We start from the raw sequence: 25,930 nt of genomic DNA on the forward strand, positions 1-25,930 counted from the left end.
CAAATAAACACACAAGACCAGTTTTTGTTTTAATTAAAAACTGTTGCCTGACAGTTTATGATGTTTCGTCAGAGACTCGACCTCCAAACGATTGATATTATACAAATAATTCATGGAAATCAAAGACATTGAAAGTTGTGGATAAAACACAATATCCCACTTTTTTCAAAACGTGAGACCGAGGGGTCATATCAAAAATAGTGTCACAACAGGACTTTCTCCAATTGCTTACATGATACAAAAATATATACGTACAAATGTCTTTGGAGGTGTTTCTTCAACGCGTCCGTGATGTTTAGTGCAACCACAATTCCTCGTTAAAAAAAATGATGCACTTTCATACTTCCATCATACTTTATAAATATCAACATTGCGCTGTCAAATACACAATATCACTGCTTCCGAGTCACCTCAGATTTCGCGATTGGCTTCCAGTTTTTTTCCCCGACAATTTAGGCAGTTACTTGGAATATTCAAACGGAAGTTCAATACCAGCCGCGAACTTTCTGACCCCAAATGGATTCCACGTCAATGGCGGTTAAGTACGGCTTGGTTTGAAGTCACGTGCTTGAATTTCACATCAAATTAGTTTTGACCGCCATTTGCGGAAAATTGTCCACTTGTACACACACTGGGAAATGAAAAGTTCAACTCCCAACTCCTATAGGAAGCGGAACGGCGGTCCGTCTACTCTTCGAGGATCATGGCTTCCTGGAAGGCTTCGATCCACCTGAAGAAGAAGAAGAAGACGTGGCGGTCAAATTGGGATTTGAATGTCTGAAGTGACGTGTTACCACCTCTGCGCCGTGGGGATGTCGTCCGCTTTGAAGATGTAAAAAAGCGTATTTTTATGGTACAGCTTGAACTGGAGCTTCCGCGCCGGTCCGTTTTTCTCCTCCCGCAGGAAGAAGCCGAGCAGCGGTTGGCTTTCCAGCGCTGCCACGTCCTGGCCCGGGAGGAGATATACAAAGTCGGACCGATGGCCGCGACCGAAAAGGAGACGGCGGCCGCCGCGGTTACCTCGCTGGCGGCGTACGTGTACAAAACTTTGTTCTCGATGACGAACCACAGACGCTTCCACGGCTTCTTGTAGTCCTTGGATCGGTTCAAGTAGCCGCTCATGGACGAGTTTTCCGTGTTGGCCGACACCTGCGAGGTAAGGCGGGTCCGTCAGGCGACGACCGCTCGGCTCGCCTTATCGTTAGACGGATCGCAACTGGCCTCTTTCAGCGCGGCCGGAATCTTCTTTTGTTTCCTGGTGAAGGAGAAGGCTCCGGATTTGATGGGGGAGATGGACGACGAGGCGCGGCGGTCACCTGGGAGTCAAACGGAACGTCAAGTTGCGCTTTTACATCCTTCGTGTTGTTGCGCTTACTGTTCTCCTGCAGTTTAGCAAAGCAGTGGTCGCACACGCGTGCCGGCTGATTCTTCAGGTACTCCAGGTAGTACTTGTTGTTGGAGCAGGCCTGGCACACCACCTGTCGAAGTGCAAGATAGGAGACGTGGCGAGGGGGACGGGACGGGACGGGTCGCGCGCCGAGGGGTACCTTCCCGCAGGCGCGACAGTGGTGGCGCCGCCAGGTGAGGGTGAACTCGCAGGTGCAGATCATGCACATGGTGGCCCTCAAGTCGGGGATCCAGATGGGGGCCTTGGAGCCAAGCGGGGCGCCGACGTCCAGTGCGCCGTCGGCCTGGGGGCGGGGACTCGGTCGGTGAGGAGCGTTAAAACGCGGCGCGTGGGAGACTCACCTCCTCTTGACCGCGACTGGAAATGAAACTGATCTTCTTCTTGGCGTGGTCGTCGATGGCCTCGGCGATGGCCTCCAGCCACTCGTCTCGCTCCGTCGCCGAGCTGGGGGCGGGAAGCGGGTCAGCCGAAAACGAGCGGCGACGACTACGACCGTCGTGGATTTTTCAACCTGGCCGAGAGGATGAAGGAGCGCTCCACGCTTTCGATGTTCAGCTCGTTCTGGTAGGCTTCCTGGCTGGGCTTGCTCACCTGCAAAATGACAGGTCACCGTCGCGAGCGCCGCGTCCCGACCGTCCGCGGATGGTCTCACCTTCATGCCGGCCAGGGAGAGCACGCAGTTGAGCTTGTACTGGGCCGACTGGACGGGCGTGGCGTACACCAGCGCGTCGTTGAACTGAGAAGACGTCGACGGTAAAGGTCGCGGGGAGACGAAGGCTCGGGATCCACGGTTTCTTACCAAGAAGAACATCCGCGGCTGCATGACCTTCCTGGAGAGCTTCATCAGCGTTCCCTCCTTCAGAAAGACCTGCGGCGGACGTCGAAACCCGTCGCGTTCCGGACTTCGGGAGAGAGCGAGGGGGGAACTTACCCTGCCCGGCTGAACGATCTCGTGGTGGCCATTCAAACTGTACTGGATCTGCATCAGCTTCTGAAAGTTGTCCTAAAAAAAGGCACAAGGATGAGGGCAAACGTCAACGCCGACGGTCGAGAACACTCACCCCTTGCTTCATGATGTCGTTTGCGTGCTTGGCGACTTCCTTGACGATGCCGAGGGCCGCTGCGCGGATGAAAACGATGAATGAAGGAAGAAGCGTTCCTTTCCATGTTCTCTCTCACCTTCCGTGTCTTTGTAGTCCTCTGAATCCCGAGGCAAATTCTTCAAATAATCTAGATGAGGACAGAGGCGTCAATGACTCTTCCAGTGCCGTCCGCTAGATGAGCGAGCACCTGTGAGCAGCAATTGGTACTGAGGGATCCTCTGGACGGGCTTCAGCAGGTAATGCTTGAGGGCGAGGCTGGCGCACCTGGCGCTCGTCTGCGCCGAAAGGAGTCTGCGTCAGCCCGACGGAAAGGCTTCGGCGGCAAAGTTCGCTCACCTCGAACTCTCGCACCGCCGCGGCGAAGGCCGGGTTCTTCCTGCACTGCTCGTCCAACAGCGCCACGTTGTTGTCAAACTGGCGGATGTACGTGGAGTACATCTTCAGGTACGGGCCCTTCTGCACAAAGATGTCCGCCAGGCGCTGGTGCTCGCTCCTGCGGACGCGCAGAGCCGCGAGGTGAGACGAGGCGTCGCCGTGACCGCCGATTCCGGCCGGCCTACCAGTGCGCCACCCTCTCCTCCAGCTCCCGCAGCAGGTCCTTATTGAGCTGGTAGAGCTGAGGCAAGTAGTACAAGACCTGGCTGAGGACGCGATCGTCCACCGCCGGCTTGCCGTTCTGACGTGTGGCCTTGGCCACGGCGTCCCTGAAGTCCTGGGGCGAAAAAAAAAAAAAAAACTGCAAAAAAAACCTCAGACATTAAACCGTCACAGGTGGCGCTAGACATCCCGTCCGTTTGGACCGTCAACGGCATAATTGCGTGCGATCTTATGTAATATTTGACTTTCTTGACCTACGCGCACGCAACTTCCAAAACATCGGCGTCACACATCAGCCGGATTTCTGGCCACAAGAATGCGCGCAGCGTAGCGGGCAATTATGTCGGTGTGTGTGTGTGTGCGCGCGGAGGTCAGATCGGTGGCAGGAGGAAGCAGCTGCCGCATCCGTGGGCAGAAAAGAATGCGAGCTGACCTCGTTTTTTCTTCTCGGCCGCCGGATGGCACTTTCCACTAATCCTAAAGTTAGGATCGTGTCACTTACTATGTGGAGAAGCTTGAGGACATCCACAAACCTACACAGAGAGTAAAAAAAAAAAAAAAAAAGAGGTGGTTAGTCGGGTTTGGGTAGGGGTCAGGGAAAATACACAAAATCTGACATAATCCATCTTCATTCTTGTTTTGTGCAAGTTTATCTGAACAGCAGCAGCAGCAGCAGCAGCAGCTCATGCCCGTCACTTACACTTTCTCTGAGCTCATGATCTCCCGGGCGATGTGAGCCACCTTCTTGCGCTTGGTTTCGTCCTCCTCCTGCCGGGTCAAAGCACGCGTTCGGTCAAACTTTCTGGTTATCAGCGACCAATTGTTCAAAGCTATTTAAAAACGCTTTATCTTCAAGCAGCGCTTGTCGTGAGGGCCGTCACGGCTGCTTCTTGAGTGATCGCAGACTTTACAGTTAACTCATTGGCTGCCAATGACAGAGAGAGACGTCCAATCTTTTTGTTAAAATAAATGAATCACTCATAGTGACAAAAAATAGTCAATGGCGTACCGATCGCATGCTATTTTTAGACCTTGACGTCACGTCTTAAAGCAGAAGTAAAGCCGAAGTGGGACATTATAGACCCGCCCTCGCATAGAAACAACGTAATTTGTGCTACTTTTCTCCGGTAATCTTTCAAAAACAAACATGCCGATCACACATTCCTTTTTTGGAACTTGTAGAAACGACTCCAGACATTACGACCTATGTTACGACACAAACGGATGTTTTCTTCGTATGTTTCCCGAAACCAAAAACTCGGAGGAAAAAATATGAAAAATGAATCAACTTGCGCAGACTTTTAACGACAGCTCGGTGAATCCATTCGCATTTCATATGCAGTGAACATTTTGTTGGGTTGGCATGGTCTTTCAGAGGAAAAAGAGGTAAGCCATTTTGATATTTTTAACTTATTTTTTAGCGTGACTTGCAGTGCTGCTTCTGTCTGACAATGAATGACCTGAAAATAATTAAAATGGTATCTGACTGCCAGTTACCTTTTCTGTTGATAAAAAAAAAAAAACAACAACTTTAGTAAGGGGGAAGTGTAAATAAATTACAGAATTAAGATTTGTTATCAATGAAAAAATGAAACGTGTTCGTTGGCTGTCACTGATTAGCATTTGCGATCGCTACACAAAACTAACTACATTACCCCCAAGAACGGTCAGAGACGTAGGACAACCAGAGGATAAAATGTATAAGAAAGACAGGGCTGGTGGTAAAGGAGAGCTTGTTGAAACAGGAGAATGTCATTGTCAGTCGCGTAAGAAAAAGGTGTCGATAAAAAAGCTAAGGCTATGCTTTGGTCGGCTCGTGATGGGGGAAAATATTACATTATGCCTTTGTGATTGCTTCTGTGACATAGATTGTAACAACTTCTATTGTTTTTCACCTTGATCCCATAGTTAGGAGAAGCGCTTGAGTAGGGAATCTCACGAGATAACTTGTTTTGTACCATAGTACGCGCCTGAGTTCCATAGCTAGGAGGGAATCTCACAAGATAACTTGTTTTGCACCCATAATATTTACATCTGTTGCAGCACAGCTCAATTGTCCCATGTGAAAAGTCATTTTTCAAGGGGGCTGAACAAAAAGTAGCTTTAATGTTTGTCATTGGACGGGGCCGCGCCGCTCGGAGGCGGAAGTTGGTCTCTCCGCCTCCGAGGGGTGCGTCCTTACAAAAGCAGACGTTTCCGGGTGACCCGTGAAGTCCGCTGCGTACGGATCGCCCAGCTTTGTCCTTTTGCCGCTTTACTGGAGTGTTGCTGGCTTCCCACTCACTTGTCACGGTAAGCGATTTTCATTGCTAAAGGGACATTTTGTTTTGCTGTAACGGGAACGCGGGGATTCTGAGGTTGACAAACTCAAATCTAGCGTCATCGTTGACATTTGTTATACTTGTTTGTGATACTTGTTTGCTTGCTCTTGTGGGATTGTCTCATTTATTCTGCATTTTCATGACGCTAGATTTGATAATCAATAAACATTGTCTATTGAGCAAAAATGTGCCAGTTACTGATTCACCGTGAACCTGGAAATTTCAGAAAACAGCTTGTTAATTTCTTTTCAGCCCTCGACACTCAAGCCATCGATTTAACTGAACATTTTTATGTTCTTCCACATCTTTGCCAGTGAATTTGGCACCAGGGATATCATTTTCGGAGAGAATTGGTAGGTTTCGCTCTGTAAACATCTCCTTTCCATTCATGTACAATTGGGGACAACCTCTCGTTTGTCCCCCACTTAGCAACAGTAGCTAACGCTATGAATATTAATGAGCGGAAGTGACGTGTTGCTCGCGGTACATCATTGGGGGAGGAAGGCTCACGCAAGCGCCTTTTTCCATGTCAATCTATGCAGAGCTTTGTTTCCAATAACACACGCCGACTGCCCACTGCACTCACCTGTTTGTCAGCCTCGTCCGCGTGCTCCTTACCGGAGGACGAGCTGTCATCCTCATCCTCGTCCCAACTGCGGGCCGCCTCGTCCTCTTCCTCCGAGTGGACGTCCCTTCTCGGCCGTTCGCTGCTCGACAACAAGAGAATCAAAATTGACGTTGAAAATAGCAAAGTAGTGTAAATGCCTTATTATGTTCAGCGCAGTATAATCGTTAAACTCCGACAATGGGGTCAGATTGTCCACGAAGGCGAGTCCGGATTTGGTTTGCGTCACGCGCTTGTTTAGCACGCTAGCTGCACTGTTGGTCGACATCACTTTTGAACTTAATGACGCCGAAACATGACCATTTAAATTCAAAGAAATTTAACGACAATCACTGTCAGTGGCAGTCAATGAGTTCAAACAAAGTTAAGGACTACCATTTTCTCCCTAAGTCAAAGAAAAACAAAACAAAACAGGGTCGAGGTTTCAAGAAGACTAAACACAAGGGTGAGGAAGGCCAGCCTAAGTCAGAGGAGGCCGGTGGTTATTTTCCCACTTCTGGAGCGTCGTTTTTTTGCGCCGCGCTCAGACATTTCCTGCTGGGCACGCTGAAAATAACCGGCAGGAAGACGGGGGTGCCGCGCGAGCGTTTAGCAGGCCGTCGAGTCGCGCCGATGTCACCTGTCGCCGCCTAGAAAGCGGGGTCCGCCCGGAGCGGCTCTCGTATGACACACAAATGCTTTTACAGCTGATGGCGGAATGTAGAGTTCAACGACCCGCGTACGTACATATTATTTGCGCTTTCTTTATGCCCGCGTCCTACATTGACTGTAACTAGTTTGTTTCAACATAACAGCGAGTAAGTCGCAGCTTGCTGGAAGCTGATGAGATCAAATGGAGTCATTTGTAAGTCAGTTGAGATGACATCATCATTATTCATTTCTACACTGTGTGACATTTTTCCTGAAGATTTTAAACGTCAAACGAAATCCGGGTTTCAATAAAGGACGAGAATCAAACCTGTCCTCGCCGAACCTCCTGTAGGGATCTTGGGCCTCGTAGACGTCGTCGGCATCCCGCGACCAACGCGGATCGCCGTTGTGAAAGGGCAAGTTCATGTATTCGGGGATCTCCTCGTACAGGGGGACGTTTTCGTACTCCGCTCCGCCGGCGTCGTCGTCATCGCCGACCACGTCGACGCAGCTGTTGGGCCGCCGCCCCCGCTCGGCGCGGTCCGGTGAGTGGCCTCCTTTGGCCAGCATCTTGGGCAGCATCTTGACCGACACGCGCAGCTCCAGAAGCTTTCGCAAGGAGAGGCCGCGTTGTTTGGGGTCCAGGCGGGTAGCTAGGTCGGCGGTCGAGAAGGACTGCGCCCGCTGCTTGCCCCCCAGCGCCGGAGCCCGGCTTTTGGGCGGCACGCTGCTCCTGGTGGGCATATGGCGGCTGAAGAAGGTCACGCCGGGACGGGCGAAACGCCGGGAAGCTTTCTCCCGAGGTGGCGCGGGCAGCTCCCTCGAGGGGCCGAGAGGGGGCGGCGGCGGGGCGGGGAGGCTGTGCCGCTGAGGTTTTCGAGGCGGCGGGCGGTCCTCGGCGGAAAAGGCCCTCCTGGGGTGGGGCGGGGGTGGCGGGCGGCCCAATTTCAGCTGCTTGGGGAGGCTGTGCGTGACGGGGTAGCGCTTAAAATCGCCGTAGCCGTCCTCCTCTCGGTTACCGGCGCGCTCCTCGGCCTCGGGCTCGCCCGCCGGGTGAGGCCGGGAGAGCGGGCCGAGCGAAATGTTCTTGTGCGGTTTCGGGGAGGCGGGCCGCGTCCTTTGGAGGCGAGGGGAGAGCGAAGTCTGCCTAGGAGGCGGCGCGGGAGCGTCGTCGTCATTTTCCCGAGAAACCGCGTTCTCTTCTTTTTGATCGTCCGACTCTGGAGCCGAGCCCTCCACCCCGTCCTGCCTCGCCAGAATCGGCTTCCCGTGCTTGCGAGGGTGCGGGACGGGGAGGGGCTTACTGGGAGGCGCGGGGACCGAGCCGTCGCCGCAGTCCGGCCGCTCGTGACGTTCGGCGGCAGGAGAAGAGGCGTCGACGCGCGTCCCGTCGCCCTCGTTCGCCCTGTCCGAGCGTCTCCGTCCGTCAGGCTCATCCCGGAGCTTTTCGCTCACCCTCGAAAACTCCTCGGTTCCGTTCGGCGCTCCTTCAAGAATCCCGTTCTTCAGCTGTTGCGCGCCGTTCTCCAAAGCCCGGCACCGGCAGCCATCCCGCGGCCCGCAGGCGCACGCGGGAACAACGTCGTCCGATTCCCGCTCCGATAACGTCCCATTTCTGGAGTCGAGCGGGGAGAGGTTGTCCTCGAGATCTTGCCCAGGAGATGCTATAAGCTGGGCTCGGGCGGAGGGGCCTGCGGCTTTTGGGACGCGGGGCTTAGGGGCCAGAGCCGGCTTTGTCCGCTTGAGGGTGGCGGGGGAGGGCCGGGCAGAGTCGGGGGCCGCGGTCGGCGGTTTGGGGGCGACGGGCGGGGGGGAGGCCTGGGCAAGTTTAGGTTTGGGAGCTAATGGTGGCTTCTTCACACCTGGGTGGACACAACACACAAAAGGAGTCAAAATATTCCCACGCAAATGCATTCTACTTCCTTCCTCAAATACCAGCAATGACAGCTGTGAGATGGCAGTGTGAAATGGTCACGCCGGGTTCGGGGTGGGGGGGTTGTCGTGTGACAAATACATTTGAATGGGAAATACGGGAGGACCATCTGACTAACTTGTGGGGCAAGGAAATCTCCCACAACTAATTTGTAATATAGGCAACAAAAATCTACACTCCCCTGGCAAAAAAAGTAACAGTAATTTCAGCAAGTAACAAAATGACAGATTTTACATCCGCCGTGTTCCTAAAAAGTTCAGTGACCCAAAACCCAGACGTGACGCTATACTCTATGTAGAAAATGTCTCATGTTAATGCCATAGAAACCACGTTAAGTTCAAATGGTTCCTAAATATTTCCCATTCGGCGCCAGCGGTCATGACGATGGTATGAAAGCCCTTCACGTACTTTAAACGACAAGAGACGAGCGAGTTTGGCAGTTTTGTCCGACTCGTCAGGTCGCGCAAACTAAGAAAAACAAACTCCGATGACGCCAAATCTATGTAAGGACGAACTTTTATTCAAACGCAACATTAGTCGAAGCGCATGGGGACTCCAACAGCAGGGCAGATGTTATAAGACAAAGGGAGTTTCGGCCACCACCAGCTGCAAGTCAACCACTTAAAACGAAAGGGCCAATTTTATGCTCATTTCACTCGTGGGTGCCCTTTGAAGAACTCCCAACATGACGTCTAGTGAGTCCTATTGTACTATTTATGCGGAGGCGATTTCCCCCCCCTTCTTCTCCTCGGGAAAGGCTGTAATTAAGCGGTTCGGAAACAGCGGATCCTTTTTCCACAATAATGCATTTTCTATAGGCATTTGACTCCAAAGTAGAATGCGATTTTCACAAACCTGTGCTCATGACTCCCGACTTGCTGCTGCTACTGCTTTCTCCATGAGGAACGTAAATTCGCTTTCAATGGAAGCTCTCCGTTCTTTCCTGCCTCAGCACCATTGTCACTTGGGGAAGAAGAAAAAGCACCGCCGGCCGCCACTCGGACTCCTTATCTTGCTCACTTATCCACCGATAAGGACTTTTTCTGTGTTGCTTTTTCCATTTTCCCTGCCTTTTCCAGCTTCGGCAAGTTTGTCGTTTGCGTCAAGTAGGAAGCGCTGCGAGCAAACAGTTTCCGGTTGTTGACGCAGCATCCAACTCGATTGTGAACGACATGTCTCGCTTTTTTTCCCCCCAGAAGAACAATAATTTAACTGCGATGCATCGATTCAAATAATACACGCTGACGATCAATACGTATTTTTTTTTCCCGGCAACTTTTAAATTGATGTATGATTTATTTTGAAATCGCGTCCTCCGAATGTTTGACTTTTCTAACGGTAAGGCACGTCCATAAAATGATCACCCGGGGCGCTGTGGAGCAGAGGCTCCCTTTTTCGAAGAGTTTCGCTTCGGTGGGAATTGTAGTTTTTTAGCCAAGTTTAGCAACGCGGCTAAACTACCGCCTCGCTCGTTCGCTCTCTCTCTCTCTCTTTTCTCGGCGCACCATCGAGTCCAGTCGCTCCCGAAGTTGGGCATGCGGAGCGAGCCGCGCGTCAATGGAGGAGCGCCATGACGGAGGAGTTTGACGACGATGTCGTGTTTGAGGTCAGTGACACTTGTGATCCGATGCTTTGTCATCCTGCAACAAATAGACACGCGCGCTTTAGCTACAGATAAATGTATGCTTTTTTTTTTTTTAATTCAAAAGTGTCCAATAAATGCTAATGCTTTGCTGTTCTCGTGATGGACGGGGGCAAGTTTAGAGACTATTATTGGTTGTTGACGGCACTAGGTGGGGCGGGGACGACCAGATGGACGGAACCAACGCGTCGGTTCCGATTAAAAATTGGGTAACACACGCATACATCTGGATTGCGACAAAATGAGCTCAGCGTGACTATGGAAGTGAGTATTATCCCGAGAGTATATATACGTCACGGTAATTCAACAGACGGAGTCCCGTGATGCATCTGTTAAGTGTCCAGTAGTGTCATGAAATGATGCTGACTGCAAGGACGGATTAAGACGTCCATTTTATGGTGTTTCGGGGATGCGGGACAACATCAGGACGTATTTCGGCGCGCGCGAGGAGATTAGGATCTATGCGTGTGTGTCGGCCGAGCAGAGCCGAGATGCTTCAACAGGTCGGCGCGAGATGGGAAGTCGTCTGACCTGCGTGTTTTCTCGACAGAACTCGCCTCTTTTCCAATACTTGCAAGACTTGGGACGCACGGACTTTGAGGCGTGCCCGACGGCGGCGCGGGAGGATGACGGCGACCCGGGCGGTCCCCGGAAGACCGAGGTGAGAATTGACAAAGCTGTGACGTTCCCCTGCCTCTCTGGGACTTTCCACATGTTCAACTTCCTTTCTGCAGATCGGTCTTCGGTCGCCACAAATGTCATCCCTACTTTTGCTTTTCGTGAACTCTTTCGGCGCCGTTGACGACGATTGGGTCGCTACTCACACCAGCTGCGATAACACATAATCACTGCTGCAACACACATAGCCACAACAAAATGTTCCCACAGCAAATAGATGCTAGAATGTCAGGGTCACGACAAAGCCATAACCTTGTAAGCCCTGAAATTTAGACCACTAATCTTGTGCAAGAGACTGCTGTGTCAACAACCACAATCGAGCTGCTTGACCGGATGCTGAATTATTGTAAACCCAGACTGTTGATTGTGTTATTGTACAGTTTGTGGCCATGTGATGTATGTAACTGTACCATGTCTGATTGTGCATCTTTAGCTGTATGGGGGGGACGGGAAACTGATAAGCATGTGATTCCTCCCGTCTGCCTTTGTCTTCTTCTTCGGTTCCTTTCGGTCAAATCATGTCACATTTTGTAATTGTCAATGATACCGATGACGATAAATATTTCATTCATTCATATTTCATTCATTGACGTCCAATCGCGTGCCTCTTCAAAAAAAACTTTCAAATGGCGTGGACGTCCGTCTCCGTCAATGGCAGCCAATGAGTTAAAGTTTGGCGTCATTTGACCTCGTCGACCATTATGTTGGCGTGGAACAAATGGCTACTTTTGTGCACAGTTTGCAGGAATTCCATGCTCTTTCCAAATCAATACAACTAATAAACACCACCGTCGCCCTGGGGAAATGGGTCAGTCCGCACCCTGGCTAGATGGGATCGATGATGCTTTGTCACCAAAGAAATGAGTTTAAAACAACAACAATAACAACATTTTTTTTTTTGCACTTGTGTAGGGGCGAGTCACGCGGATGCTGGCTGAATCCTTGCGGAAGTGGAGCCCCTTTTGGAAGTCTCACACTCTGGAGCAGCAGCTGGTGGGTAAAACCTGAAAAAAAAAAAAAAAACAACAACCTGCCAACGCCGCCTCTTTATACCCGCCATGTCTGTCACAGGACGGCGTGCTGGGAGAGCACTCGGTGCGCTGCATCCTGGAGCAGGACGTTCTGCTACAGGAGGACGTGGAGCTGATTGAGCTGCTGGACCCCGGCCTGCTGACGCTAGGCCCGGCTCCCGACGGAGCCCGTGCCCTGCCTCGACCCCGTCTTTTCGCCGCACCCTCGTCATGGTATGGGAAAACTCCCCGCCCCCAGTGTAAAAAAAAAAAAAAAAAAAAATCCACTAACCACGTGTCAATTGACCTCCGATCGCGTTCGCTCAGGGATTCGGCCGGTCTGGCCGGCTCGACGGCAGTTCTGCTGGGTCTCTTCTCGGCCTCCGGGGGCGCGTGGTCGTTGCCGACCGCCCTCTGGGTCCTGATCACGCTGGGGTGGAGCGTCGCGCGTGCGGCGGCGCTGTGGAAGCGCGGCGGCGCTCAGCGGGCCGTCCACACGCGGGTCTCGCAGCTGCGCGCGCTCGTCCACGACAGCAAGACATTGACGGGGATGTCCCGCAAGGCGCTGCGTCTGGTGCAGGAGACGGAAGTCATCTCCAGAGGTTTCACCCTGTAAGGCCGCCCGACTCGTCGAAATCGGCGTCATTTTTAGTTCGCTCGTCGCATGCCGGGAATCTGCATGGCTCTATATGGTTTAATTTTTCGTGCTGCAAACAATTCTCAGTGTTGTGTTTTATTGTGTACCAATTCGGGACGCCTCTACAGTCGTATCGCATTTCACTTGTCAAGTTTGCTCGACAGGGTGAGCGCAGCCGCCAACTTTAGCAGGGCGGGGCCAGGGGGGGCGGCGGCGCGAGGCCAGCAGCTGACGGGACTGCGGAAGGCCCTTTACCGGGCCCTCCGCTCGGCCTTCAGAGCCTCGCGAAGGGCCACCTGTCACATGCTCAAGGAATATCCTTTTACGTATTTTCAGTGTTGATTGACAAATTTGATTCTTCTCTCTTTCCACGTCCTTAACGGCTTCCCTCAACATTCCCGCTGAGCTCAGAGGTCGACAACGTGACCAATTATGTTTCTGCGGTGCCCCTGAAGGAACTGGGCTTGGGCCTGGGCATCGAACACCTAGGCGACGAGCAAGCCCAGGAGCTGACCGACGACTACAGCCTGCCGGCCCTCAAGGTTTCCGATCCTGTAACACGTTATGGAGAAAAAAAAAAAAGGATGGATGAAAAGTGACGACGTGACACTTTGCCCTCCTCCAGGTGTTGTTCCAGCTGTGGCTGGGACAAAGCTCAGAGTGCTTCCGCAGGTTAGCCCTCCTGATGTCGCCCCGCCGCCTGGAGGAGGAACGTAAGGGAGACCAAGATTCTCCCCTTCCCGCACTGCATCGCTCCATCGCCGCCGTGACGGAGCCTCTTCAGCAAGCGCTGGCCGCCTGCCTGGAGGAGGTCCGGCGAAGCTACGATTTCCACCGCCACTTCGAGACGCGGGCCGGGTCACGGGGCCGGGACGCCGGCGCCCGGGTCCGGGAGAAGTGCCGGGAGCTCAACGCCCTTCACGCTTCCGTCCGAAGCCTCCAGCTGCATCTCAAAGCCCTTCTGAGCGAGTGAGACGCGCCCGGACCGTCGACGTACGCCTCCGGGTGGCTAACGGCGACGCTTTCTTCAGAATGATTATCTTGGAGGACGACTTGGAGAAGCTGATGGTATCGAAGGAACCCCGCGAGCTGACCGCGGAGGGCTACCGGGACCTGAGCGACCGGTTGCAACAGCTCCAGCCTCACATGCGAGCCAGCGCCGGGTGCTGGGACGACACCGTCGGACAGGTGGAGCGCATGCTGAAGAGAGCCGACGATCGTCCGGGTAGGAAAATCTCGGCGAGAAAGTTTGCGCCCCGGATTTACGCGTCGCGTCCGCAGGTGACGCCGAAGGTGGGGATTTGCGCGGGACCCCCACGTCCGAGATGCCCCATCCTCCTCCGTCCTATCCTTTGATTTTGGACAGAGATCCCGTTCCGGAAGAACTGGTGGGTACCGCCTCTTCGGCGCCTTTTCGCCAGAACCGAATGACTCCATTAGCCTTAACGTGACAGGAATTGGAGGGCTACGTCTCCGATTCGGACTCGGACGGCGAAGGCAAAGAATCGCCGTGCGACACGCAGACGCCAGAGGAGCGGGAACGTCAGCGGCGCGAGCGGGAAGAGTCCCGCCGCGTCCTGTTCGAGCTCAAATCGGTGCTGGGCTTCCGCGCGTCCGAGGGCGAGAGGATGAAGAGAAAGCAGATGCTCTTCAGTGACCGAGGTTTGGAATTTTGCATCCAGATTTCTCCGCCGAAGCAACTTGCTAGCGGTCAAAACGGAGGAGAGCCGCTTTGAGTCGGCCGAGTATTTCCTGTCGTTGCAGCCGCTTCCACTTGCTGTTCCGACGCCGTGACGGATCCATCCGCCGCGCCAGCCGCCTCAGCAGAAAAAGGCGACGACGACGGAAACCAGCTTTCGGAGGCAGGAAACGGACAGGAAGCGCGGGAAGGAAAAGACCAGCGGGTGAGGCCTGACCCCTCTGAGTTCAGTTGCGGTTTGGAGGCGGAGGAGGAAGCGGCGGGAACGTCGGTTTGCGCCCGAGGAGGAGGCGGCGCCTCCGAGTTGCACCAGTACGACGGCGAGGAGGAGGAGGAGGGACGGGACGGCTCCCTCGAAGCCAAAGTTCCCACTTTTTCCATCATGGACAGACTGACGGAGATCCACGGCTCGCCGTCGCTCGGCTTTAGCTCGGCCGTGGCCATGCAGGTGGCGGCGCGCTCGCACTCGCTGCCCAAGATGAAGGAGCAGACGTTTGGAGATGACGAGGATGACGAGCACTGACGGTCTAAGCTCGTGGACGGTGTCGTAACAGAACCGCTCAAATTAATTTTGAGAGCAAATTTATTCTGTAGTGGGATGACTAAAGAACCGTGTGAGACTCCAAAAATAAATAAGACCAGGCCGTTTTTGGGTAAAGAACATCATTTGTCCCTGGAGTGGCGCGATCAGGTTGTCTGATCCAAAGCTTCCAGAAAGAGAACGTTATTTCGGCTGCCTCACGTGTTCAATTTCACATCACCAGTGTACGTGGACTCCAAGTGCTCGGAATTGAAATCGTTTCTCTCGAGTGAGAGACAATCACTTACGGGACAGCCTTTCTTTGCCTCTGCTTGCCGTGTGGGGAGGTCTACAAATCCCGTGTGCTTTTTCCAACGTGAAATAAAACGCAGTTGAAAAAAAAAGGCCTATTGTTTTTAATAGTATCCTGGGCTGCAAACACTGGGGCCAGACGGACAGGTTTGGTGGGTCACTTGATTGTTTTTGTTGACTGGCCTACAACAGCCGGGGGCTTCACTACTATTAACTTTGTTATCACGACAGAAACCCGATCAAGTGGATGTACACACTCCTCACATTTAGCATAAAAAGAGACATCCTACAAAATTGTAAACGATATCCTAAAGTCACGAGCTTCCTGTCCTACCTCACAAATGTACTGGGATGAGCGAATATCAACAATGGACCTTCGTACTCGTCCATTTGCGCCACCTAGTGGCCGCCTTCGTTACTAGTCGACAAAATTTCGAGGTTCTATGAACGCGTCACGACGTCAAGATTTCCCCATACTTACCCACAATACCCCGTGCCGATCTAGCCGCGGCAGCAGCCTGTCATCATCATGGCGGCGGTGCTCGCGGAGACGCTAGCAGAGCAAAGACGGGTCCAGGAAGCCGACATGAACGGCGATGCCGCGGATCGCGAGGACGCCGACCCGGTGGAAGAGGCGGCGGCCAAAAAGAAGAAAAAAAAGAGGAAGAAGAACAAGTCAGCGACGCCCGGTGAGCCCGGATTGCCTCTAGCGGCGTTAGCTTAGCCATAGCTACCTGTTGGCGTTGCTGCGACAGAGTGGGCATATTTATAGCTTTCAATCCCGGACGTGATTGAAATTCGCCTTCAAAATAAAACGCCCGCGCGTCGGGTTTGCTTGAATTGCTCGAAATCAAAAGGATGAAACTCAACATAGCTGTCGTTCCACGCTACGAAGACGGAGATACGTCGGGAACAATACTAAACCAGATGCTTTTGAGATAATAGTTCAAAATCGACTGGGCGTGTAGTGAAACTGAGCCGGAAGTCCATGGATTTGTCGAGCTGGACTTGCCGGTGTTCTCCTCGTTAGCCATGCGGGATAGAGATCACTTTGAATTTCCGGGAAAAAGCTGAAATTTGACGTTCACTAAACAGGTCAAACGACTTTCCCAGACTTATTTTCCAGTTACGTCATCTTGCGTGACTTCAACGGAGCAAATTAGACTTAAGTGTTAAATTGGGACACATTGCTGTCATTATACAGAAACGGCCACTTCATGGTATATTTAGCTGAATCTGCGTTGTTGCGCCGCAGGTCCCGACGGAGACGGCGTCGCCGAGGTGACGAAGGAGTTGGAAAAACAGGTGATAGAGGACAAGGAGGAAGAGGAGGGTGAAGAAGGTGGGCATCGGCGTGCCCTGTCGTTGTCTTCCAAGTGCAAATTTGAATCTATCGCTGACCTAAACAGATGGGGACGACTCGGCAGGGAAGAAGAAGAAGAAAAAAAAGAAGAAGAAAGGACGTAAGTTGTCAGCGGGCCGCTGGTCCGAGAGGCAGGCTTTCTGACGTTTGTTTTTTCCCCCCAGTCAAAGGTCAGACCGATCCTCCGTCAATTCCCATCTGCGAGCTTTACCCTGGCGGCGCCTTCCCCGTCGGTCAGGAGTGCGAATACCCTCCCTCGCAAGACGGGTAAGGACGCGCCTGTACAAATTGTGGTCATCGACGGTCTAAAAGCGCACGCGACGGCAGGCGCAGCGCGGCCTGGCGCAGTACCAACGAGGAGCGGCGAGCGCTGGACAAAGCCAACGAAGAGGTGTGGCACGACTTCAGACAGGCGGCCGAGGCTCACAGGCAGGTCCGGCGTCACGTCAGAGGCTTCCTCAAACCCGGGATGACCATGATCGAAATATGGTGAGGATACCCTTTCCTTCCCCTCGGCCGCGCCGATCGATGACGCCGAGCTGCTTCTTCGGCGTCAGCGAGCGTCTGGAGGACTGCTCCCGCAAGCTCATCAAGGAGAACAAGCTGCACGCCGGCCTGGCCTTTCCCACCGGCTGCTCGCTCAACCACTGCGCCGCGCACTACACTCCCAACGCCGGCGACCCCACCGTCCTGCAGTACGACGACGTGTGCAAGATCGACTTCGGCACGCACGTCAACGGTAAACCCGGCGAGCGACCTTTGACCCGAACGGCCGACTAACCGTTCGCCGCCGCCCGCTAGGGCGAATCATCGACTGTGCCTTCACCGTCACCTTCAACCCAAAGTACGACAAGCTGCTGGAAGCCGTCAAGGACGCCACCAACACGGGCATCAAAGTAGCGCCTGAAGAATTTTTGGGTGGGTCACGTGCGCATAAACTCACACCGCTGTCTCCCGCAGAACGCCGGAATCGACGTGCGTCTGTGTGACGTCGGCGAGGCCATTCAGGAAGTCATGGAGTCCTACGAAGTGGAGCTCGATGGAAAAACGTACCAAGGTGACGCGTTCCTCGAGTTCGCTCAAAGACAGAAAAGTGCAAATTGAGAGCATGACGAACGGTGCTAAAAGAATGAAATCCCTCCCCCCGCAGTGAAACCTATCCGAAACCTCAACGGGCATTCCATCGGCCAGTACAGAATACACGCCGGAAAGACGGTGCCCATCGTTAAAGGAGGAGAAGCCACTAAAATGGAGGTGGGTACTAGAGTCCCGACGGGCGTTCCCCCGATGACCTTTTTCATTTTCGGCGGCAGGAAGGCGAGGTGTACGCCATCGAGACGTTCGGCAGCACGGGGAAAGGCGTCGTTCACGACGACATGGAGTGCTCGCACTACATGAAGAACTTTGACGTGGGACACGTGCCGATCAGGTCGGTCTTTTTTGTTTTTGGTGCGACGGCGGGCGACTTACCCGCTCTGTCCGCCTCAGGCTCCCGCGGGCCAAGCACCTCCTCAACGTGATCAACGAGAACTTTGGCACGCTGGCGTTCTGCCGTCGTTGGCTGGACCGCCTGGGGGAGAGCAAGTACCTGATGGCGCTGAAGAACCTGTGCGACCTGGGCATCGTGGACCCCTACCCGCCGCTCTGCGACACCAAGGGCTGCTACACGGCGCAGTTCGAGCACACCATCTTGCTCAGGCCCACCTGCAAGGAGGTGGTGAGCCGGGGAGACGACTACTGAACGGGCTCGCTTTCTGACTTTTCTATCCGTTCCCATCCCACACGCGTGCCGGATAAGCTACGTTCGGTCGGTCCGTACGGCTTCTGTCGCTCGCCCTTTTCCACTCCCCGGAATGTTTTTGTAAGGAAAAGAAGATTAAAGGAATTTGCTCATCTACGGACGTCCATCTTTTTTAGTAGAAAAGTGGAAAAATATTCTCATTTATTGAGGTCATTTCTCAAGAACAAAGTGAGGTAACAATTTGCATAGTACTCAAAACAAACATGTGCTTTCAAGGAAACTTTTTGTACAGAATCCTCCATTTTGGAAGAGTTCAAATCCCCGTGTCTTGTGTATGTATACATGGTGTTGAATCTGGAATTCAAAATATACATTCCTCAGGCAAAAAGCTCGCACTAGAAAAATACATTTGTTTAAGGGCACTTTAGCTCATCTGTCAAGGGGGGGAAAAAAAAGACCTGCCACCATGAAATCGCAGCCATTTAACACGATTATGTTTTGCTGCGATGCTAGCCAATGTTAATTAAAGCGCTTTCAACAACGGGTGGCAGATCTGGCAGTTCATTCGATTTAAAATCTAACCGTACACTCAAGCGGCTACCTCGTGGCCCAATTAGGCCGTTCCTACGGCGGCCGGTCTTTGCCCCGAGCGACCGTCTGCGTGTAGAAGAGAATGTAGGCCTGCGCTCGGCACACCTCGTCCACGGAGCACACGTTCATCTTGGAGTCGTTGCAGTGAACCCAGAAACCTGCCGGCAATGACGCACCGTCTCTTTAAAGGGCGACACGTTGTATTTTTCGTGTTTAGAAAGTAAAAAAACGGACCTCCCGCCGAGTTGTAACAGTAGGCAGTGTAGTGGCCCGATCCGAAGCCTTTCCCGTGATGCATCACCACGGCGGAGAGCTCGTACAGGTAGCGCCCGGGTTCGCCGCAGCAGTACGGATCCATGTCGAGGAGCTGGTCGAAGCTGACGTGGACGCCGATTTTCTCCCGGTGGTTGCGACCGGACCACCTGAGCGAGGTTTGAAATAGTAACGTTCACCTTATACCTGAGGACGCGGCGCATTTGAAAAATGGCCATCTTTGAACAAATCCTACCTGAAGCGCTTCAGGTGAAGCCGTAGCACTTGAGGCATTTTGCGGACCGTCAGTTGTTTTTGCGCCGGCGTGAGGACGACGACTTTGGACAAGGGCCGCCTTCGCGTGGCTGGTCGAGAAGAAGGAGGAGCTGTTTGCGCGTCCCGACTTTAGGACCGATGAGCCGGAACTCACAGTTACAGTAGTCGCAAGCGTAGATGTCGCCCTCCAGCGCCTCCGTCTCGGTGAACTTGGCCAACATTTCGGTGAGGTGACAGGAGGTCTGCGCGGCAGAGTCGCGGGCGCCGTTGCTGTGGTAACGCTCGGGGAACTCCAGCGACAGGTCCCAGAAGGACTCCACCGTGTCGGAACGTCGCTCGCAGGACACGCACGTCACCTGCCGGGCAGAAAAAAACGGCGTGGAAGCGGCGGGCGGAGCGGCGCGGACCCGAAGGGATCCAACCTGGCTTAGGAGCTGGCCGCGGAAGATGGTGTTGACCACGCCGAGGACCTGCTTGACGAGGCGTTTGTGCGCGGCACGCGCGGCTGTGCTCTCCAGCTCCCGCTGCACCTTGTCCAGCAGCTCGCACAGGAACTCCTGGGCGTCCTGCTGGGCGTAGCCGCGGAAGGTCGGGATCAGCTGCCACACCGAGTGCAGCATGGCGAAGGGCGACACCAGCGCCCACTTGCCCGACCACATCACCCGGAAGAGCGTGCGCAGTTCGTGGCACAGGGAGACGCGCTTGGAGCCGGGCTCTTTGGCCTGGATCAGCTCCATGCTGCCTCCCCGCGAGGCGCCGCCGCTCAGGCCCGCCCCCGCCGGGCTCCGACGGGGCGGGGCCTCGCCCGCCGGCCGGCCCCGCGCGGCGGACGCCAGCAGCTCCGGCGTCTGCGCCAGGTCCAGGCGCAGAAAGCACTCCCTGAAGCCGCGCAGGTGACTCAGCACTTGCAGGACAGAGTTCATGTAGCACGTGTTACCCAGGTTCCTCAAACCCGTCACCCCGGGAGTGACGGCGGGGCGCCGCTTGAAGGGCGAGCCGCCCTCTTCGGCGGCCCGCTTTTGCCGGCCGGCGCTTTGGCGGGGGGGCTCGCGTTTGGGTTTGCCGCCGGAAGAAGGACTTTTGGATTCGGCTCGAGCATTTTTCCGGCGCGCGTTTTTTTTGGGGGTCGGCGCGGAGGCGGTGCGTGACCGGCGGGCGAGGGGAGCCGGCGGCGTTTTGGTCTTTTCGGGCATCGCGGCAGCGCCGGCGCCTTCCGACGCTCGGCGAGTCCTCCGACGTAAACGGAGGCTTTTCCTCAGCGGGGCGTGCTCCAGTTGCTCCCGGAGTTGCCTCTTGAGCGCCCGCCTTCGCTCCCTGGCCTCCAGTTTGCGCTCCTCCGCCTCCGCCCGCCGCCGCTCCTCCTCCTGCCTGGCCCGGCCGCGGCCGGTCAGGCCGAACCAGAGGCGGAAGACGCGAGCCGCCAGCGCCAGGCGGCGGTGCCACAGGGCGGTGAACATGCGGTCCTCGTCCCGGAGCTGCAGCTCGCTGGCGCCGCGGGGCGTGGGCGCCTCGCCGGCCGAGCGGAGGGTGCGCCCGCTGCGGGTGGTGACCTCGTAGCGTTGGCTCTGGATGGCGGCCAGCGTGCTCCGCAGCAGCTTGAGGTCCCCCGTGGCGTTGTCGTTCAGCACGTAGTCGTCGCACAGGTAGCAGAAGACGTAGAGTTCGTTGACCTCCATGGCCAGCGGGTGACGCTGCTCCTTGAAGTGCTGCAGGGCGTGCTCTTCGATGTAGCGCCCGCACGCCACGTGAGCGCAGCCCAGGCAGGCCCAGATGGACTCGCTGGTGTTGCAGTCCACGCAGTGCCACTTCTGCGGGTTTAGGATGGAGTGATCCGGGGCCAGACGCAGACGCCCCACGTGCTTGCAGCGGTCCATCTTCACGCCGGCTCCGTATCACCGAGGCCACTGAAAAGGGCGCCCCCCCGGGGCATGCTGATGGATGTCTACCAAAGGACAGAAAACACTTTGACAATTTCCACTCGATCGGGGATCTCGCGCCATCAATGGCGCTCAATTCGGAAAACGCCGCGACTCTGGAGATGACACGCGGGCACTGTGGCGGAGCTCTAGGTGGCAAGAAGGCTTGAAATGACTACTGCCAGCCACGTTCTCAATGTTTACCAAATGAGAGAGAGAGAAAAAAAAAACAACAACTTCACATCCCTGAGGGTTGAAAAGGGAGCACCAGTCAAACATCTAGTAAAATAAGCATTTACACCCCCCTGCTCAGGCTTATTAAAGGAGTGCGAATCAGGATGTAGTCTCTGGCTGAGACAGAAGGGCAGAATCTTTATGTTCAAAAAGAATAATTGCGTGTGATCGTTGGGAAATGACGCACGTTGACGAGTGGCAACAAGTAGGAAAAGTTGGCTCGCTCGCACTTCAGTTAGCACTTTCGTGCCTGCTACGACAGAGGCTGACATTTCCCCCCCAAAAATTAAGAGGCAAAGTCGGCATGCTTGACAGTGACAAATCAACAACAACAAAAACAAGAAGGCGTGCACTAAAGTCTGAGCACATAAACAAGCTCGCGTGGAACGGACTGGACCGAGTTCGAAACAAACACTCGTCTCGAGTGCAAAACATTCGACAGTCAAAGTGTTTGAAATGATCGTTTCCACAATTTGTCCGATGATGTAATATAACGCGACTGACGAATGATCCAGCATGCTAAGCTAAATTTAGCCGGGCTCGCTCCTGCTTCGTCTCGAACAAATTCGAAGCTCCGGAACCAACATCACCGGGGCTCGTTGGGAGCGGAGGCCGACGGACAAGTAAAAGTCAAAATGCTACATACCGAGCTTCGATTCTACTCGACGGGACGACGCGACACTCAATGCTGTGCTTTTATTCGTCCTCGGAGGGTCGCCATCTTGTCAGCAGCTGTCGCGTGGTTGAGGGCAAGCGCGTGCACGACAACTCACTTTCGTTTCCAAACTGCGTATTGATGACCATTTTTCTGTTCACGCTCCATTTTTCTGTCAAACAAGATGTGGATTCAATTGACAAACAGGAATCGATGTAGCGGAATATTCGTCCGCTCTCAAACGTAAACGATGTACTCTTTTGAATTGATTTCAAATTTCCAATCCTCTTAGAAATGTGTCCAAAATAAAGGCAAATAAATGTGAACGCAGTATTGTCGTTTGCCCTTGACATAATTAATACTCAACTAACTTTGAGGCAGAATCTCCTGCAGTACCACGTTTGAACACTAGAGGGAAACAATGATCACTTTATTTAGGCTCAGGAGAAATACCAGTAGTCGAATTAAAATTTAATGATTCATTCCTACGTAAAACATGTGCAGTATATTGTATTTGTTTTAGCACACGAGGGAACACAACATAAAAAACGCTCCGAGCAACTAAAAAACGAACAGAACCAATAGTATGTTCAGTAAAGTCCAAACGTTACAACACGTGTAATGGATCTAAACACCCCAGAGGCAATTTAAAGTGCGTACGACAGGATGAAGAATAGTCTTAAATAGCAATATTATGTGAATTAGAATCATATTTTAAGACGATTTGACTTTATACAACAATTTGGCAAAGCACAGATGACGAGAAATGAGTCTTTTAATTTCCCGTTTAGCCCCGCCTACCATTAAAGGGGTCCAGCGTCCCCAACAGGAGGATGACGTCGGCAGGGTCACGGTTTCATCTGATTTACAATTCGGCCCATTGAGGGGGAAGTATTTAGAACGAGGAAAATGTGACGAAGAGAGCCGCAAAATGTCATTGTTTCACTCTCTCTACTCCAATATTTTTACAGGATATTCTTTTTATCCAAGTATTTTTTCCACAATTGCTAAATAAATGGTATGGCGTTAGAATATAACGGCGTTACTAACAGCGTTATTTTTTTCAGTAATGAGTAATCTAATTAATTACTTTTCTTATCTTGGCAACGCCTTTACGTTACTGAGGCGGGAAAGGCGTGCGTTACTAAGTTGGTTGAATAAAAAAAGTCTGAGAGAAACGGACTCACGGTGACGAGAGAGCAGAGCAGGAGTGGGGAAGACGCCGTTGCAACCGCGATGCTAGGTGGCTCCAGTAATACCTGACTTTAGCCATAGCCGACAAACTACACCCACATGACACGGTAGATATCATATTATAGAACTAGATGCAAATGACAGACACAGCTGCAATGGCAACATGTTTTAAGGACTACATGCGTTAGTAAACAGCTGCCATCTTAAAGCAGTAGACCTCTCAGGAAGGCTCTAATGTAGAAATCCTTCCTAGCCAACCTAAGTAACTTTTTTTTTTCAATCTAAAATGCTCCTAAATCAGCAAAATCTTAACTTAAATCAATCTTTTAATGATGAAACAGTTTTAAAACTTACACATGTTTAAAGTAGACAGAAGGGAACTAATGCAATAACGGGAGCAATTTTAACAACTTTAGCAAAGGTTACGATCTAGTTATCGCAATACCCTTGTGTCTAGTTAAGTGGAGGGTAAAGAATTGGGCTAGGGCCAATTGTCCCCCAAACCCTTTAAACTTCACATTGCGTTTTTTTGGGGGGGGTTTTTGAAAAAAAAAAAAAAAAAAAAATTATCACTAGTTACTTTGCCAAGTAACTAATTACTCTTACATTCAGGTAAACTGAGTTACTAACGCAATTACTTTTTGAGAGAAGTAATTTGTAACTGTAATTAATTACTTTTTTAAAGTAAAATTAACAACACTGGTCATGACAAATAACAGTCTTGTGCTTAATGGAATATGAAATACTAAAAATGCATTTATTCGGTAGGACATGGCAAAATTACTCCATAATGGTCAAAACTGTCGACGTCACCTTTACTGTCGAACGATATTTTATGCCACCGTAGTTAGTCAGGCTTTGTCATTTCTCTGCCCCGGCTTCGGAGAATGTAAACAAACCGGGAGGCGTGAAAACTAGCCGACATGCTAACCCGAACCGAGTGACGTCTCAGTCTTATTTTCGCTTTTCAAAGCAAAAAAAATCAACACAAAACTAGCCCGGATCACGTCACACGGGGGCAGGGTTGTCGATCGTCTTCGCCGACCGGCAACCCGCCCGGCGGCGAGCGAGTTAAAGCTCGTTGCCCTGCTACGGACAGGAGAGCTTGCCGGGGAAGCGGCCGGAGAGTACCGCCGGACAAACTGGCCGACGTCGGAGGAGCGCTTCGCTGCTGCCACGTGGTCAACACGAATATGGCGTAAAATAACACCTTACTACACAGCGAAGACGTAAACAGAGAGCGGCTTGCAGTTGTTTTGTAGCTAACATGGCAGGATATGTCTGAGGAGAACTTCTCTACATGTCCGTCCATGATCAAACGTAAGTAAATAGTGCTTTATTTGAGGAGAATTTGTCGTGTTTACTTTGTAATCGCCGTATTCACGGCCATTTTTAACAAATGTTGCAATTTCTGATGGGGTTGAAAATTTGACAGAACACCGGGCGCACGAAGAGGGCAATAAGCCGAGGATAGAAGGGTGTGTACAAACAAGCCACCAGTCGTCGGCCGAGTGGCATTCTGGACAATCACCCACAAAATTCAAGCCACCTCCGTATTAAAACGTGTGCCACTGACATTATACGATGTTTACTCACTTCCTCGTAAGTCCAATGGTCCCACAGTAGTAGGACTTGTTTTAACCAATATATGTGGTGAACCGGAACTTATGGAAACTCAAAAAGGCTCACGCCACTCCCTGGTGCAGCAACAATTTTAAGTTTGGCTGGCGTGATGTGAAAAATAAACAAATTAATCCGCAAAATCAGCTGAATCCGCAGTCCATCTACACGTTATAAAGCAATGCTGTATTGAGAGACGCTGACCCGGGTGACGTCACATTCGCATTCGTCCTGAGACTGAAGCCAGAAGTCACCCATTTTCATGGCGCAGGATTCAAAAATTGAATATATAAAACAATCGCTTCCACACACATCCAAGCGGTCCATTTCATTCATGAGTATAAAACACACCGTGTGAAATATGAAATAAACATGCTTTTTGGTGTCACGCGCACTTTAAGTGGTAATTTAACAGCCATTAAAATGGTATGACGTCTAAAAATAGATCTATATAAACGCCAGGCTACAAGATCTGATTTTTGTTTTTTAATTGAAAACGTGCACAGAAAATATAACTATTTCAATATTTTTTACTGCTGTAGGAAATCGCTTCGTGCAACAAAATTAATTTGCTTTGATGGGCTGCCCTCTTGTGGCCAAAGAGAAATATACCCAAATTCCAGTTGTGGTACCACCATTATTTCACATGGGGTCAGTGTTACACTGTTGAAGGTTTGGAGAAATCCACCGACCAATGTTAAAGAGCAAAAAGGAAGGCGCACATTTGCGATAGCTTAGGCCAAGAATGCCATGGACGGCGAGAGACGTCCGAGCCATTTCGAGCGGCAGCAAGAGTTAGGCTGCAATTGTACTGATTCGTCTAGCGAACCTGTGTTTGCTATTTACTTTCTTTTTGATGTAACAAAGCCAGTTCACATCTGCGTTATCAATCTCACGGTCTTCCTGTCGCATTAATGCCGTCGTGGCAGGAAGCGAGCGGAGATAAGGACGAGGGCTCCTGCGATGCCGCCGA

At 52.4% G+C, this 25,930-nt stretch overlaps 4 protein-coding genes across 11 annotated transcripts in view; 2 read left to right on the plus strand and 2 right to left on the minus strand.

Moving 5' to 3' along the window:
- Positions 1 to 32: 32 nt before the first annotated feature.
- Positions 33 to 15,803, minus strand: LOC130928215 (FYVE, RhoGEF and PH domain-containing protein 6-like). Of its 2 annotated transcripts, XM_057854574.1 has the most exons (22): positions 15,597 to 15,803; positions 9,473 to 10,257; positions 7,013 to 8,546; positions 6,016 to 6,136; positions 3,809 to 3,876; positions 3,611 to 3,641; positions 3,072 to 3,223; positions 2,848 to 3,004; positions 2,699 to 2,786; positions 2,588 to 2,638; positions 2,470 to 2,528; positions 2,340 to 2,411; positions 2,208 to 2,276; positions 2,061 to 2,144; positions 1,920 to 1,999; positions 1,750 to 1,852; positions 1,548 to 1,691; positions 1,376 to 1,478; positions 1,222 to 1,316; positions 1,021 to 1,149; positions 798 to 946; positions 33 to 730 (listed from the first exon to the last, which is right to left on the minus strand). In XM_057854574.1, exons 2-22 carry the CDS (start codon positions 9,480 to 9,482, stop codon positions 688 to 690), a joined length of 3,342 nt encoding a protein of 1,113 aa, XP_057710557.1. In that variant the 5' UTR covers positions 9,483 to 10,257; positions 15,597 to 15,803; the 3' UTR covers positions 33 to 687. The 2 variants fall into 2 exon arrangements, with proteins under 2 accessions (XP_057710557.1, XP_057710558.1); XM_057854575.1 differs by lacking the exon at positions 15,597 to 15,803 and having other exon boundaries at positions 9,473 to 11,916.
- On the plus strand, positions 8,969 to 15,445 carry vezt (vezatin, adherens junctions transmembrane protein). The gene is made up of 13 exons (XM_057854811.1): positions 8,969 to 9,004; positions 10,135 to 10,223; positions 10,810 to 10,920; positions 11,850 to 11,930; positions 12,009 to 12,181; positions 12,275 to 12,559; positions 12,749 to 12,910; positions 12,991 to 13,126; positions 13,210 to 13,553; positions 13,616 to 13,809; positions 13,866 to 13,972; positions 14,039 to 14,246; positions 14,349 to 15,445. Exons 2-13 carry the CDS (start codon positions 10,188 to 10,190, stop codon positions 14,804 to 14,806), a joined length of 2,295 nt encoding a protein of 764 aa, XP_057710794.1. The 5' UTR covers positions 8,969 to 9,004; positions 10,135 to 10,187; the 3' UTR covers positions 14,807 to 15,445.
- LOC130928271 (methionine aminopeptidase 2-like) lies at positions 15,586 to 18,375 on the plus strand. Its single transcript, XM_057854703.1, has 11 exons — positions 15,586 to 15,804; positions 16,371 to 16,457; positions 16,525 to 16,578; positions 16,643 to 16,745; positions 16,806 to 16,967; positions 17,036 to 17,217; positions 17,280 to 17,374; positions 17,439 to 17,535; positions 17,629 to 17,732; positions 17,792 to 17,907; positions 17,967 to 18,375. The coding sequence occupies exons 1-11, from the start codon at positions 15,645 to 15,647 to the stop codon at positions 18,217 to 18,219; spliced, it is 1,413 nt and encodes a 470-aa protein (XP_057710686.1). The 5' UTR covers positions 15,586 to 15,644; the 3' UTR covers positions 18,220 to 18,375.
- Positions 16,926 to 25,930, minus strand: part of usp44 (ubiquitin specific peptidase 44) — a 111,336-nt gene continuing 102,331 nt past the window's right edge. For 5 of the 7 annotated variants that reach the window (XM_057854658.1, XM_057854661.1, XM_057854656.1 and 2 more), the window contains 5 exons: positions 19,761 to 21,280; positions 19,493 to 19,694; positions 19,319 to 19,427; positions 19,045 to 19,232; positions 16,931 to 18,968 (listed from right to left, as the gene is read on the minus strand). In XM_057854658.1, coding sequence (XP_057710641.1) covers positions 18,844 to 18,968; positions 19,045 to 19,232; positions 19,319 to 19,427; positions 19,493 to 19,694; positions 19,761 to 21,212 — 2,076 coding nt within the window. In that variant the 5' untranslated portion in view covers positions 21,213 to 21,280 and the 3' untranslated portion in view covers positions 16,931 to 18,843. Of the gene's footprint in view, positions 18,969 to 19,044; positions 19,233 to 19,318; positions 19,428 to 19,492; positions 19,695 to 19,760; positions 21,281 to 22,134; positions 22,502 to 25,930 lie in introns of those variants that run through there. The other 2 variants (XM_057854660.1, XM_057854662.1) reach the window with 2 other exon arrangements.

The sequence above is a fragment of the Corythoichthys intestinalis genome, chromosome 13, assembly GCF_030265065.1.
Source record: "Corythoichthys intestinalis isolate RoL2023-P3 chromosome 13, ASM3026506v1, whole genome shotgun sequence".
Classification (NCBI taxonomy): Eukaryota; Metazoa; Chordata; class Actinopteri; order Syngnathiformes; family Syngnathidae; genus Corythoichthys; species Corythoichthys intestinalis.